This window comes from Propithecus coquereli, unplaced genomic scaffold (assembly GCF_000956105.1).
Source record: "Propithecus coquereli isolate 6110/MARCELLA unplaced genomic scaffold, Pcoq_1.0 Scaffold254, whole genome shotgun sequence".
In the NCBI taxonomy this organism is placed as follows: Eukaryota; Metazoa; Chordata; class Mammalia; order Primates; family Indriidae; genus Propithecus; species Propithecus coquereli.
Window position 1 is genome coordinate 384,496 of NW_012148108.1, and position 13,919 is coordinate 398,414.

Consider the following 13,919-nt stretch of genomic DNA (forward strand, 5'->3'; position numbering starts at 1 on the left):
CAGCGGCAGGAGGACGCGCAGAAGCCCGCCGAGCGCTGCAGGGCGAGGAGGAAATGAGCTGCCTCCGCATGTAATCCACTTTTTACATTCTGTTGCTGAAATATTTTCAGTCGGTGCGTGTTCTCTGGCTGCGTTGCCACTGAGACTAGCTCCGTGACCCGCATCGCTCAGGTTAGCAAGGGACCTGCTGGCTGGCCTGTCTCCCAGCTCTCAGACGTGCAGCTGGGAAAGCAGCAGAGGGACAGGACGGGGGGACAAACACTCAGCCGGTGTTGGATGGAAGTGTCACTGGAGGAACCCGCCGATGGCGGCAGTGCCGATGGCTGCGCGCCAGCCCCGGGTGGCATTTTCTTGTTTGGTGAAAACCAAGGTGCTGGTACTCACGCCCCAGTAGGCTGTACAAAACCTGCTCTTGCCTCTTCCCTGACCCTCCTCTAGCCTCCTGGGGAGGTAATTCATTTGGGGCCACATGGCTCCCCGCCTCTGTGACGAGACCCTGGCTTTGAGCACCAAGGTGGAGTTCCTGCCTCACTGCCGCCGCCAGGAGAGAGGCCAGGGGCCCGTGGTGTGGGCCCCTCTGTGCCGTCTCAGGTAACTTATCCCGGCCTCTCGGGACCATCCACTGGGATCGCGTGGCGTAAATGCCAGACACCTACAGCCACCGCCCTGGGTGTGCTGCAGGAGCTCAGGGACATCGGGCTGCACAGGCCCCTACAGTGTGGCGTGGAAGGGCTGGAACCCTAGAAACACACCCTTTCCCAAAGCCCTCACGGCCAGGTCTTGCGCCGTCTCAGTGTGCGTCGGCCCCACTGTTGTCCTCGGTCACCGACGGAAGTTACGCACGTGATCTTTGGTTGCTGGGTGGAAAGTTGAGATTGAAAATCCTAGTTCTTTTACATTTTTTTCTTTACTATCTTAAAAGCTTTGAGTTCTTTTACATTTTATTAAACTTGTTCAACATTTAAATTGTTCTAATTTAATTTTAATTTACAGGAGGTAGAAAGACCCAACAGAACTTAAAACCGTGTCATCTCACTAGGAGGCGACCTAGCAAACAACCTTCACGTTATCTCAAAGGAATTTGTGTTATCACAGCTCTCCAGGGCTCTGCAGACCGGCCGAGAGGTGGCAGCTGCCCAGCGAGCCTTGTGCTCAGGGGCTGGCTTGTCACTGGGGACGTGACGTGCTGTTGTCATCATTACCTGGAGAACCGCTTTTGACATCCCTGCCTTGCTCTGCCTTTGATGAGTGTTTTATTCCCCTGAGAAGTGAACGTCCTCACGTGTCTGCTTGACGGTTCTCACGCAGCGCAGACGTACTTGTGAGTTCGGCGACCTGGGACCGCCCTGTGGCCAGGGCAGGGGGTGGGTCCTGCTCGGTGCTGCCTGAACGGCCGAGGGGCGAAGGGTCCCGGCTGCAGGGGCGGGAAGCAGGCGCGGGCTCGGGGGCACAGGAGCGGTGTTTCAGCCGGAGGTTGGGCGGGAAGGAGGCCGGGGCAGACCCGGGGAGCGGGACCGCAGAGGAGGCCCCCGTCCATTCCATCCTGCAGTTTCCAATCCGAGCAGGGGACTGCTGGGCTCTTTGGTCCCAGTGAGGTTTCACGTGGCACTGGACAGTCCCAGTCAAGTTGCAGGTGACCACAGTCAAACAGCTGTAAAACCTGCCTCGGGCGGCCCTGCGAGCCCCGCCGGCGTTGGCGCCGTTGGAAAGCGGCCCTGCGGGAGTCGAGGCCACGGCCGGCCCGGGCGTGCGCATGCGAGTTTGTCGTGAGAGCGGGGAGCGCCGTCCTTAATGCACTAATGATACTGAATTGTACACTTAAAAGTGGCTAAAATGGTTAGTATTGTGTTAATTGTACCTCGCCTCCGTTAAGAGAGAAATTGCCAGACCCATTTCCTAAGTGTTTAATCGTTTTACGTTCCCACCGATGGGCCCTGCGTGGGCTCTGGGCTCCGTGTCCTCACCAGCGCCTGGCGTTGTCAGTAAATGTTTTGGGAGGCAAGAGATTCAAGGAAAAGGGACCCTGGGCGTTTGGTTTCCAGAGCTTGGCTGGCACTGGGCCTGACCCCTCACCCACCCGTACCGCCTGCCGGAGTGGAAGTCGCCAGTGTGGGGGCTCAGGAGCGCCCTCCCTGGGCCTGGGGTGGTGGCCCTTCTAGCAGGGCGGGCCTGGCTCCGCTGGGGATGGAGCTGAGCTGAACTTTGAATCCTCGTGTGACGAGGAAGCATCATCCACCCACGACACGGCGGCACGGGGAGGGCCTGCGTGACCGGGTCCTTGGCCCTTCTCTGCTCCGTCAGCAGCGGAGGAGGAGCTGGCAGCTGGGCGGGATGTAGGGGTGTGTCACGGCTGGTCTGGCCTCTGGGTTTTCTCAGGACGGAGAGTCCATGGCCCCCAGACTCGTTTCTCGCGGTGGGGCGGGGGGTGTTGGAAGGAAGGGAAAAGCCGGTTCCCCGAGTTTACGTAGCTTGCAGGGGCCGCTGGGCTGTTTTGGCAGCTACGTGGTCTCCCGACAGTGGCGCGTAGGTAGTTGGTAAGGACCCAGGCTGGGCCGACCGTGGGCTTCAAAGGTTAAAGGGTCCATGTGGCAGCTTCCTGGAGCTGGTCAGGACACTCTCTGCGGAGGGCTGGGCCGGCACCCGCCTCAGTGCTGGGTGCTCTGTGCCCCGACCCATTTTCCAATCCACCCGCGAGACGGCACTCTGCAAAGGGGGTAGCGCCGAGAGCAGCGCAGCGGCGGCTGCTCAGGCGAGAGCACCTGCAACCTGAGGGCGTGAGCAGCATCCGCGCTGCACCTGCTTGGGAGGGTCCTGGGTATTTCATTGAAGAGTAAGTCTTCGCAAATGAAGGGTCCGTGTGTAGTGTGCGTAGGACACGGTTGCATTGCAAGCAACAGGAACTACAGAAACGTTAAGGGAAAGAAGGAAATATTTTGGAACTGTACACTGGGTGGCTCCCACCATATGCATTTATTTTTTTTAGAGATGGAATCTTGCTGTATTGCTCAGGCTGGACCTGAATCCTGGGCTCCCGTGATCGTCCCGCCTCGGCCTCCCAAGTAGCTGGGACCACAGGCACGCGCCACCACATCCAGCTTTTCCACCATGTTTTTTTTTTTTTTTTTTGAGACAGAGTCTCACTGTGTTGCCGAGGCTAGAGTGCCGTGGCATCATCCTCGCTCACAGCAACCTCAAACTCCTGGGCTCAAGCGATCCTCCTGCCTCAGCCTCCCGAGTAGCTGGGACTACAGGCATGCGCCACCATGCCCGGCTAATTTTTTCTATATATTTTTAGTTGTCCAATTAATTTCTCTCTATTTTTAGTAGAGACGGGGTCTCGCTCTTGCTCAGGCTGGTTTCGAACTCCTGAGCTCAAACGATCCACCTGCCTTGGCCTCCCAGAGAGCTAGGATTACAGGCATGAGCCACCGCGCCCGGCCTCCCACCATGTTTTGAGAAGGACAGAAACCAGGATAGCCCTGGGGGTGGTCAGGAGTTGGACACTGTCATCCGTCCCTGCACTTGCCTGAGCCGGCGTCCGGAGCCCTCCCCCAGGGCTGGAGAGGTCGGGCTCTTTGGTTGGTGGGCAGCCCACCCGCATCCCACAGGAAGAGGTGGTTCCCCCAAGTCGTGACTGCTGGGCAGATAGAAACAAGATCACCAAAAATTGTAACTCTGTATTGAAGATATTTAATTATGCAGAACGCTCTTTGTCCAGCCTCACCAGCGAACACGACTTTTCACCATGCGTGACCGCCGCGGTGGAGAAAGGGGCAACAGTAATGAACGGTGATGAGTTCCGGGTTGTGGGTTTAGGGACCAGGATGGGACGAAGTTGTGTTTTAGAAAGAAGGTGATGCTACTTGGAAACAGCACTGGTTTCCCCAAGCAGGTTATACGTGAAAACCTGTGTTACTTGGAGCACATAAAAATGACGGACAAAGGGCAAGGGCAGAATTATACTATTCCAGTGGTTCTTGGATATCTATAGGTCTAGATTGTTCCTAGATAAGAGCTTTGAAATTTGCTTTCCTTGCTAATTGTTTTATGGCCAGGCTGTGAGTCCTTGACCTTGACTTTGCACAGGCCGCTGACTAGCCCCGAGTCGTGCCTGGAATTGAGGCGGGTGAGTGGACACCTCTCATACCCAGGTTATACCTGTCGTATCTGTCTTGGGGATCCCCCAAAGCCCCAAACTACTGTTGGCAGCCGTGGAAAGGAAGATAGGACTGAGAGAGCTGAACGTACAGGGAAAAGTCTGGAAACTCCAAGGTGGGTCTGGAACAAGTTTTAAGTGGTAAAGGACGATCCAGCTTTTGCCTGGATGTTTGCCAAAGACCCTGCCGGTGCCACGAGGAAGGCGAATGGAGAGCCAGGTGCCTGGGTGGAGCCCAGAGGCCGTGGGAGGCGGATCTGCACCGTGTCTTTGCAAACCATCACGGGGGGGAGGGAATGTTGGGGCGCAGGACACGCCACCCCAAAATGACTGTGGAGACCAGGTGTGCCACCCCAGAATAGACTTTGGCATATTTTGAGCTGCTTATTCTGAGAAACTGTAGACACCGGAGTAGCTCTGAAAAGCTGCCGTTTTAAAAAGGAAATGTATGTCTAGGAAGGGAATCTTCATTAGTAAGTCAGGAAGAGGACTGTTGCCGGCAACTTTTATCACCCGCAAGACTTTTCATCTGCACGAGAAGACAGCCCTTATTCCCCACACGCTTCCTCCCCGCATCCCCCTATAGCTTGTCTCCGCCACCCGCACAGGCCCCCGTCCCCTGTTCTTTTCCGTGGTTCAGGACGCTGCGTAACTGTCAATCATCTGGCCCTTCATGTTTCGTGGGACTCCCAGCCTCGCGCACACAGTTGAAGCGGTTTCTCTCCTGTTCATCTGTCCTATGTCAATTTAATTCGTAGTCCAACCAAAGAACCTAGAAGGGCGGAAGGAAGCCACTTCCCCCTCCCCACCAGGAACGAAATGTGTATCAAATGTAAGATAAAATGTAGAAGTCATTAGTAGCTGTAAACTGCAAGCACCTTTGCGATCGGAAGGGAAAAGCACAGTCCAAGAGGGAAGGTGAAGAGCTTTAGCAGAAACTGAAGACATAATGGGGTCATATGAAGGTTGCTAGGAGGTAACTGCACAAGGGAATTGGCGGGAGGGAGGTACAACGTCAGCCACGCGGTAGAAGAGCTGGTCCACGGCGAGCCAGAGGTCTCATGACTGTAACAGGTTCCTTGCCTGACGCAGGGTGCAGATGCAGGACGCACACAGCACGACGCACGCAGCACCACACACGCAGCAGGACGCACGCAGCAAGCCGAGACGCCGAGACACCGGGTTGCAGCAGAGAGAGGCGTGGCCGTAGGGCCACCGAAGGAGGAGACAGAAGGAAACCTCAAATGCACCTCCCCGGGGAGTTTAAGGGGTTTGGCGCTTAGTGGGCCCAGGTGTGGGGACGGATCGTTGATTGGCCTGAGAGTGGCCGGCGAAGTCGCGGGACGGGGAGATGGAGAAACCGCATCCTCCTGCTGATGCCGTTCCTCCGCGGGGTCTTCAAACCGGTTCGCTCAGCCTGTCCGCCGGAGTCAGGATCTGAAAAACATCTTGAGCAATTCCGAAACTAAAGCCTTACGATTCTCACGTCAGAGATTCCATCCGCGGGACCATGGGGATGCCAATTGTCAGTGTCTAGCGCTGTGACCCGCGTTACAGGGGAGTGGCCCAAAGTGCACCGATTAATGCTTAATTACAGCGACATTTCTGCCCGGAGCCCGGCATGCATAATAATTCCTGTTAACCCTGTGAGGACGGTTTCAGTCCTGGAGAAAAACTGGGGAAATTTTTGGTTTTTAAACCAAATCTGTATTATTTTCCACGAACAAAAACCCAACTTATGATACCTGGTTGAACACTCGCCCCGTGGGGTGGGGAGTGGGGTGAGAAACGCGGCTTTAGGAAGTGCTCACCATGACCCGAAAATGAACGAAGCAGAGATCTGACTCAACAGAGGATGCCCACACCCAGACGCTCCAGACTGCGGAAGCCCGGGGGTGCTCCGCTCCCCGTGTAACCCGCAGGCTTGTGGCTCCGTGCGGTGCCCTTGCTAGCCCCATTGTTCAGGTTCAGAACCTGATCCTTGCAGAGAGGCCCACTAACCCCCAGGCCATGTGGCTGGTGGGTGGTTGCAGGGCTGCCTGGGTCCACTGGGGACCACTGTCCCACCCTGCTCTCCGCAGTGGCTTCCGTTAGAACATCCGCCTGCTGGGCGCCATCCTGACCCAGGGAGTGTCGTGTAGCTCTGTGCAGACGCAGATGGGCCGGGCGCTGTGATGTGAGCGGGACAGCGTCTGAAAGGCAGGTGAGACCCAGGCACTCTGCTCGGGGCTCAGGGCATGGCAGGCAGGCCAACAGGCTTGGCCCTCCTAAGAGGGGAGGTGACAAACTTCTGAATCGGGATCCTGGCTCTGGGACAGCAAGGGCCCCCATGTTCTCCTGATGCTTTAAGAGGCGACCCTGAGAACTCTGCCCGCTCTCAGGTCTGCCAGCCCCAAAGTGCTCCCACATCACCCCCAGAGCCGCGACCTTTGGTCCTATCCTGATACCTGGGATGCTGTTAAGTTTACCTGGAAGCAAAAGCAAAACTGCCGGAGTCTTGGCTGGAGATAACAGCAACAATGCTTCAGGCCATCCCCTGCCGTCCCCTGCTGTCCTCTGCTGTCCTCCTGCCTCTTTGATAAGCGACTTCCTTCCAGCTGGCTGGGGAGGGGTGCCTCGGCCCTGACCCCCTCTGAGCACAGCTAGAGAACGTCTGCCCCTCCCCCAAGGCAAACGGCCAGTTCCACGGAGCCCTGGGTGGGGCCAGAGCTCTGCGGCCTTGTGCTTCTTGGGCCTTGGCCTCGGTTTCCCTGTCGGGCAAATGAGAGTGTGGAGCTGACGACATTGTGTGGCCCTTCTCCCTCTTCTGCCCCGTGCGTGTGGGACCGGGGACTTGAACAGCACCGTGGCCAACCGTGACGGGCCTGTGGCCGGGCTGCAGTGAGGACGGAGTGGGCCTGCCCGAAGCCCGGCCGGCACGGAGCCAAGCTCTCGAGGTCCCAGGTGCTGCCAGACGCAGCCACTGGCAAAGGGGAGAGGCGGGGCCAGCCCGTTGGAGGGCGAGCTGGGGGCTCTGCTCGGTGGGAAGGAGAACACCGGAGCAACCGCTGGGTTATGTGGGCAGCAGCTGCTGTTTGCACGGCCTGACTTGAGCTGTAAGCACAGCCCATTAAGGTCCTGAAAGAGTTGGCTCCAAAGTTTATATCCTCTGATTCCCAAAGATTTTTATCTCCTAAAAGCATTATTTCTATTCTTTAGAGAGATTTCTCCTTGCAGGATGTAGCTCATTTGGGCCAATCTGCTTTTTTCTTTTTTTTTTTTTTTTGAAGACATCAATCTAGACACAAACGAACAGAAGTATTTCTGGAGAGAAACTGGCTTGTCTGACCCGCCCCTTTTTGTGTAGTGTCTCTAAGCCCCATTGCTTTGGAAAAAATGGTGATTAATAATTACCCTTGTGACCTCTGTACTTTCTGGCTTCCTCCACTGCGGGGCACAAGACATGGCCATTCCCAGGGCTCAGCTGTGCAGGCGCGCGGCCCGGCAGACAGCTCCTCCGGCTCGGCAAGGTCAAGGGCAGAGGTAAGGCCGGCGGGAGATGGCAGGGCCGCCCGCTCTGCTGGCGGGGACCCGGGCAGGGGAGTTGTTCAGAGACAGGGTGCGGTACGTGGCCGTCTCCCAGTGCAGTTGCGAGCTGGGTTTCCTCGGCAATTTTCATTCCTTCCATCCCTCGATGAACAAGCACCTGTGCCGTGATCTATCGCGAATGAGGCGCTCGCGCCCCGGGAAGGAACACGAGACACCTTCCTTCCGCAGGCTCGGTGCCCTGCGTGTATTCCAGTGTGCTTTCAAGTGTTCCTTTTTGCTTTTGAAAGAAATGAACTCAGGCCGTGGAGACAGAGTGACCTCCAAGCGTGTCCCTGCCGAGGGTGAGGAGATGGTAGCACAGGGACAGGAGCAGGAGCTGGCAGGGAGGGGACACGAACACCTCAGCTTTGGAAGGGAGCACGGAGGCTTTGTTCCCTGCGGCCTGAACGTTAATGACGCCTCTTTACTTCTGGGGCTGAGCCAACCGTCCCTAAGGGGCTGACCACTGTCCTCTGCGAAAGCACTGGCTGAGGATTTGCTTTGGCAGGCGGAGCCCTTGCGGAGCTCGCGTTCTTGTTCAGTCCGCGTGTGCTGAACCAGGATCCCGCCCGTGCCCCGCCTGCAGCCTCCTGGGACGCGCAGGAGTGGAAAATGGGGGAGACAAGCCCCAGGAAGCGGAGAGAGGATGGGAAGTCGGTCCAGAGTAGCGAGCCCAAGACCACAAGCCTCCAGAAGGAGGTAAGGCCGTCCCCCGACGCGGGCGCCGTCCGGGCGGAGCGGGGCTGGGACGAGGCGCGGCTGGCAGCCCAGGCCCTGCGGATCCCTGGCGATGGGGCAAAGGGTGTGATCTTTGATTTGTAGCGTTCACCTTTAAAGGAGCGGTTCTCTGGGCTTCCCTCAGTTCCTCTTGCCAGGGAACTCAGCACATTCTTTTGAGGTTCGTACATACGTGTTATGTGCGCCGGGCAAGTGTCCGGAGGGGCTGGTACTTTTGCTCAAACCGGTGGCCTTCCCAGGGATGGTCAGAGAAGGCTTTCTTCTGACCGTCGAGCCCCTTCAACAGCATCTTGGCTAAATCTCTGTCACTGTTTGGACATCTATAGTGACGGGAAGCATTCTGTTCTAGAGGAGTCTGGCTGGGACGGCCATCTGACATAGGTGTGGCACAGATGACTGCTCTGAGTCGCAGGGTCGTGAGGAGGGAAGGGGAGCTTCGGGGGTGGGTTTGGAGGCAGGAAGGAGCTCAGCGCTCCACACCGCGCCAGCCCCAGGTGGGCAGGAGCAGCAGGGTGGCACGGAAGGACAGCAGGGCTTTGTGCCTACAGGATGGGGAAAGAGGGCCCCAGAGGGAGGTTAGGACGGCGTCAGCCTGGAGGGCAGACGAGGGGGCTGAGATCTGGGCAGGGCCCCCGGAAGCTCTCGTGCCTGGCCCCGAGGCCATGGAGGAGGGACGGCACTGAGGCTTTCGGGCTGGACAAGGGTCCCCAGGGATTGGGCACCAGGCAGCACCTCCTTCCCAGCCAGTCTCATGCCCGATCCCAGCAAGGTCCTCTCAGAACCCGGTGGGCCCTCTGGCCACACAGAGCCGCTGAGAAAGCCCCAGGCGTGTCCTAAACCCGGGTGGCTTCAGGGCGCATGCAGAGCTCGTCCAAATCCGGAGGGCTGGAGAGGCGGGGGCTGAGCCGTCCTCGTCCTCGCCTGGGACTGCACCCTGTCCCTGTGGCTGGACCGGAAGCTGAGGCAGCTCCCCAGGGCCCTCACGTGTGCGCCGAGTCCCCTGGGTGGCCAGCCTGCGCTGGGATCCCCCTGGTCCCCCGGCATGTAACCGTGAGAGCAGCCTCTGCCCAGGCAGGCGACACGGGCGCTGGAAACTTCCTGCTCTGGGAATCTGGGCCGGGCAGCTTCTGAGGGCTGATGAGTGGGGGCTTGAGTCAGGCTTTTTTCCCTTTAAATCAGTATTTTTCCCCCTGACGGGTATGTAATTTACGTACAGTGAAACGTGCAGATCGTTAGCGCGCAGTCGGATGAGTTTTGACAAACATCTCAGAGCTCCCCCCGCCTTGCCCGGCCTTGAATTCCCAACGCCGCGGGTTAGCGTTGCCCGTTCTCGGTAATCACACACCGGAGCCGGCTTTGTTCTTAGAGAGCTCACGCCCTAGATGGCGGCACCAAGGAGGCTCACAGGGAGTCCCCGAGTGTTTCTGGCTCGGGGCGGCCTCCGTTGCTCACCCCGAGTGGCTCCTCTGGCCAGGACGTGAGCCTCAACTTCGCTCTGCTTTGGCGACTCCTCTCCCCTCTGCCCGGCCACAGGGCGCACCCGAGGGCCTTTCCCGCTGGTGCCCGACGTGCCGAGTCAGCCTTTCCGCTGGGCGCACGAGGGCTGTGGTCAGGAGCGTGGGACCTGAGCCAGGTCCCCTGTCTGGCTGTGTAACCAAGGGCAGTAACTTACCCTTTCTGTGCCTGTCTTCTCTGTAAAATGCACGGGGCTGCCACGAGAATCAATTGACTCAGCGAAGCCCCGGGAACGGGGCTCTGTTCCACTGCGACAGCGTCGGGCCGAAGTGCCTGGGACGTGGGGTTCAGCTGGGGCTGTACTGGCTGTCCCTGAGGGGGTGGAGAGGGTGCCACCGGGTCCGGGTGGCGGCCCTGACACCCCCTCCGCCCTCCGCACCCGAGGTGGGGCTGGTCAGCGGCATCTCCATCATCGTGGGCACCATCATCGGCTCCGGCATCTTCATCTCCCCGAAGTCCGTGCTCAGCAACACGGAGGCCGTGGGGCCCTGTCTCATCATCTGGGCTGTCTGTGGGGTGCTCGCGACACTGGGTAACAGACGGTGCTCCCCGGTGAACTCCTCCCTGTCCGACGCGGGGGACGGGTTCCATAAGGGTCCTTGCTGCTGCTGGCTGCGACTAAACGTCCGAGGGCCAGAACGCAGGGCCGTCGGCGAGAGGACCGCAGTGGGAGGAAGGCTCCCGGGGACACGGGCAGCCCCTCACGAGGGCAGTGGGGGACCCCTCTCTGTGTTCCAGGCGCTCTGTGCTTCGCAGAGCTCGGCACGACCATCACCAAGTCGGGCGGCGAGTACCCGTACCTCATGGAGGCCTACGGCCCCGTCCCCGCCTACCTCTTCTCCTGGGCCAGCCTGATGGTCACGAAGCCCTCGTCCTTTGCCATCATCTGCCTCACCTTTTCCGAGTACGTCGCTGTGCCCTTCTACTCGGGGTGCAAGCCGCCTGCAGTGGTCATTAAGTGCCTGGCTGCTGCCGCCATCTGTGAGTACCCAAGCCTGAAACCCGGGGCAGGGGTCAGAGAAGACCTGGCACAGATGACATTGGGGGCGGGGGGGTGTCAGCGCTGGCCTCGGCTCCTCGCCGCCCAGAAAGAGGCCGAGTCAGCGGAAGGCTCTGGCGCTGGCCTTTGCGGTCCCCGCGGGTGCCACGTGCCGAGAAGCCCCCAGGCCCGTCGGAGCTGCAGGGATTGGCTGTCCCCCAGCTGCGCCCAGGCCTCGGGGCCTACGGCTTCTCTGCCGCCCCCAGGCAGCCCCAGCGTGACCCCTTCTTTGGCTCGGCCCTCCCAGCGTTCAGCTCAGGGTGGCGGAGCGGGTGGCGGTGGGAAGGAGATTTTCCAGGGCCCTGCTGCAAACCACCCACGCGGGACGTCACCCACCCGACCCTGCAGTGCTCATCGTGGTAGTGAACTCGCTGAGCGTGCGGCTGGGCAGCTACGTGCAGAACTTCTTCACCGCGGCCAAGCTGGTGATCGTGGCCATCATCGTCATCAGTGGATTCGTCCTCCTGGCCCAAGGTGACCGCGGCGGGCGGGAGGGCAGGCGCCCGGCGAACCCTGCGCCGCCTCTGCGTCTGGAGCAGACGTCCCCATGAGCGTCTCTCTGAGGAAGCCTGGCGGGAACTTAGAACGTCTTTAGCGCCCCAGCTCTCCAGAGTTAGTTTAATAACCTGAGGTCACGAGTCATTCCCTTCCTTCCCCAGATGAGCGCAAAATCCGGTCGGCTGACACCCGCAATTCACTCTGGCTTAATTACAGGAAATACAAAGAATTTTGAAAATTCTTTCGAGGGGGCGGACGTGTCCGTGGGAGCCATCAGTCTGGCGTTTTACAACGGACTCTGGGCCTACGACGGATGGTGAGGCGCCCCTGAGATGTCCCGAGTCCGGTGCTGTGTTCCTTTGGGCTAATGTCACCTCGGCTGTCCCCTTTCTGGTGTCTGGTGTGACCCTAAAATTCACCATCACGTTTCCCTTTTGTGAAGCACCCCACCCTCACCCTTCAGTCTCCCTCGGACACCGAGACACCTGCCCTTTTCCCGGTGACAGTGTCCCGTGGGCAGGCGTGGCGGACCTGGTGTAGGATTCTCACCAGGCAGACACGGCTTGGCCCCACAGAGGCAGCCAGGGCCGCCCAGGGGCTTGGCAAGGCAAGAACACTCAGCAGCACTTCTGCTCAAAGCCCGAAAGCGGCGGGTTTGTCGCCGAGATGCTGCTTGTGTTCTTCGAGGACGCAGCGTGGCCGTCCCTGACGCCGGTTTTCCCCCCTGTGAAGCAACCGTAGGTTTCATTTCTTTTTCAGACAAAGAAGTTCTGTTTTCCCTTGGGGACTCGCTACTCCCAATTGTCCTTGCAAATGCACGTGACTCTCACAGAGGGCAAAGATTTGACCACTTGACGATGTGTAGGTCTTGCGAGCACCCCGGGCCCCGCTAGCACCGGGGCCTTCCCAGAAGGAAGTTACCCTGGAATTCCTGCAGAATTTTCTCTGTGGTGCAGAATCTTAAATGAGGCTAACATTTATTACTGTATGTTCGCCAGTCTTACAGTCCAGGTATGTTGAAAGTCACTCACGTTGACCTTTCCTTCTCCAGGAACCAACTCAATTACATCACAGAAGAACTCAGAAACCCTTACAGGTAAGAGCTGAGCCCGGGCGGGGGATGGCGGCACATTTCTCTGCTCCAGGCGAGACGCGGAGCTGCTTCCTCCCATTAGCCCCGACCGTCTTCCAGATGGGACGGTCCTTATGTACTCGTTGAAGCTGGGCTCTGTTTTAGGCAATGGAGTGAATGGTTGCTAAGGGGAAGGAAGGACTCTAACTTCCTTTGTCTCCGGCTTATTTTGCTTTACAAACAATTCGGTTTTACCGCCCTGGAGTCTGCGAGAGGGAGAATTCTCCTTCGAGTGTCCCATGTCCCCGCTGGGGCTCTGCTGCAGCACAAACCCCCTACTGGGGGAGACCTCAGGAAGGGCATCTGGGACCCCAGCCGTACGGGGAGCAGGGGAGGGCCGGCGGAAAGGACTAGACAAAGCAACCACCTCACGAGTGTGCCACGGATGCTCTGGTCTGACCCCGGGTTCTATGTCACTGTCCCGCCCAGAAACCTGCCCCTGGCGATTGTCATCGGGATCCCCCTGGTGACAGTGTGCTACATCCTCATGAACGTGTCCTACTTCACTGTGATGACGCCCACCGAGCTCCTGCAGTCCCAGGCCGTGGCCGTGGTGAGCGCCCGGCGTCGCTGCCAGAGGGCTGTGGCCCGTGGGAAGGGGTCAGACGAGGAGTCCACGCCAAGCTGAGGTTCCCACGCAGCACGGAGGGGAATCATCAGCCAGGAGCCCGGGGGAGGGGACGGATGAGGCCCCGAGGGGAGAGCAGGGCTGACCCCCCAGGGTTGGGGTCTGGGCAGAAGGAGCATGAACGAGTTGAGAAGTCATCGCAGTAACGGCGAGGACAGGAGGGGACAGAGGTGGGAAAGGTGGGGGCCGTGAGCTGGGGTTGGAAGCAGGCGCCGAGGTGACGCATTCGGAGCGGGGCTGGGGGGGCCGGGGTGCTGGAAGGACGCAGAAGCGACCGAGACCTATGCCAAGGGGGGTGGACGCGCGATTTCTGTTACCATCGGAAGGTCCCGAGACGCTCCGGAGGGAGCAAAGGCAGAACCGCTCCTTCCCGAGCGCTTCCGCCCTCCCGCTCCCGCAGAGGCTGCGCCAGCGCGCGTGGTGCTCCGGTCCGGGGCAGAGCAGCTTTGTTGGACCCGCGGCTCCTGGAGCCGGCGGAGGACCCTGAGGATTCACCTCTCTCTCACCAGACGTTTGGGGACCGTGTTCTGTACCCAGCCTCCTGGGTCGTCCCGCTGTTCGTGGCCTTTTCAACCCTCGGCGCTGCCAACGGGAGCTGCTTCACGGCCGGCAGGTAGGGGGCGCCGGCGGGAGACGCGGGGCGGCT

The 13,919-nt window shown here is 59.3% G+C and overlaps 1 protein-coding gene across 1 annotated transcript in view; it reads left to right on the top strand.

Moving 5' to 3' along the window:
• Positions 1–8,313: 8,313 nt before the first annotated feature.
• The window catches only part of SLC7A9 (solute carrier family 7 (amino acid transporter light chain, bo,+ system), member 9), a 20,863-nt gene continuing 15,257 nt past the window's right edge, over positions 8,314–13,919 (top strand). Inside the window, exons 1-8 of the mRNA XM_012647030.1 lie at positions 8,314–8,422; positions 10,361–10,508; positions 10,715–10,957; positions 11,364–11,489; positions 11,730–11,829; positions 12,565–12,609; positions 13,075–13,198; positions 13,783–13,886. Coding sequence (XP_012502484.1) covers positions 8,336–8,422; positions 10,361–10,508; positions 10,715–10,957; positions 11,364–11,489; positions 11,730–11,829; positions 12,565–12,609; positions 13,075–13,198; positions 13,783–13,886 — 977 coding nt within the window. The 5' untranslated portion in view covers positions 8,314–8,335. The remainder of the gene's footprint in view (positions 8,423–10,360; positions 10,509–10,714; positions 10,958–11,363; positions 11,490–11,729; positions 11,830–12,564; positions 12,610–13,074; positions 13,199–13,782; positions 13,887–13,919) is intronic.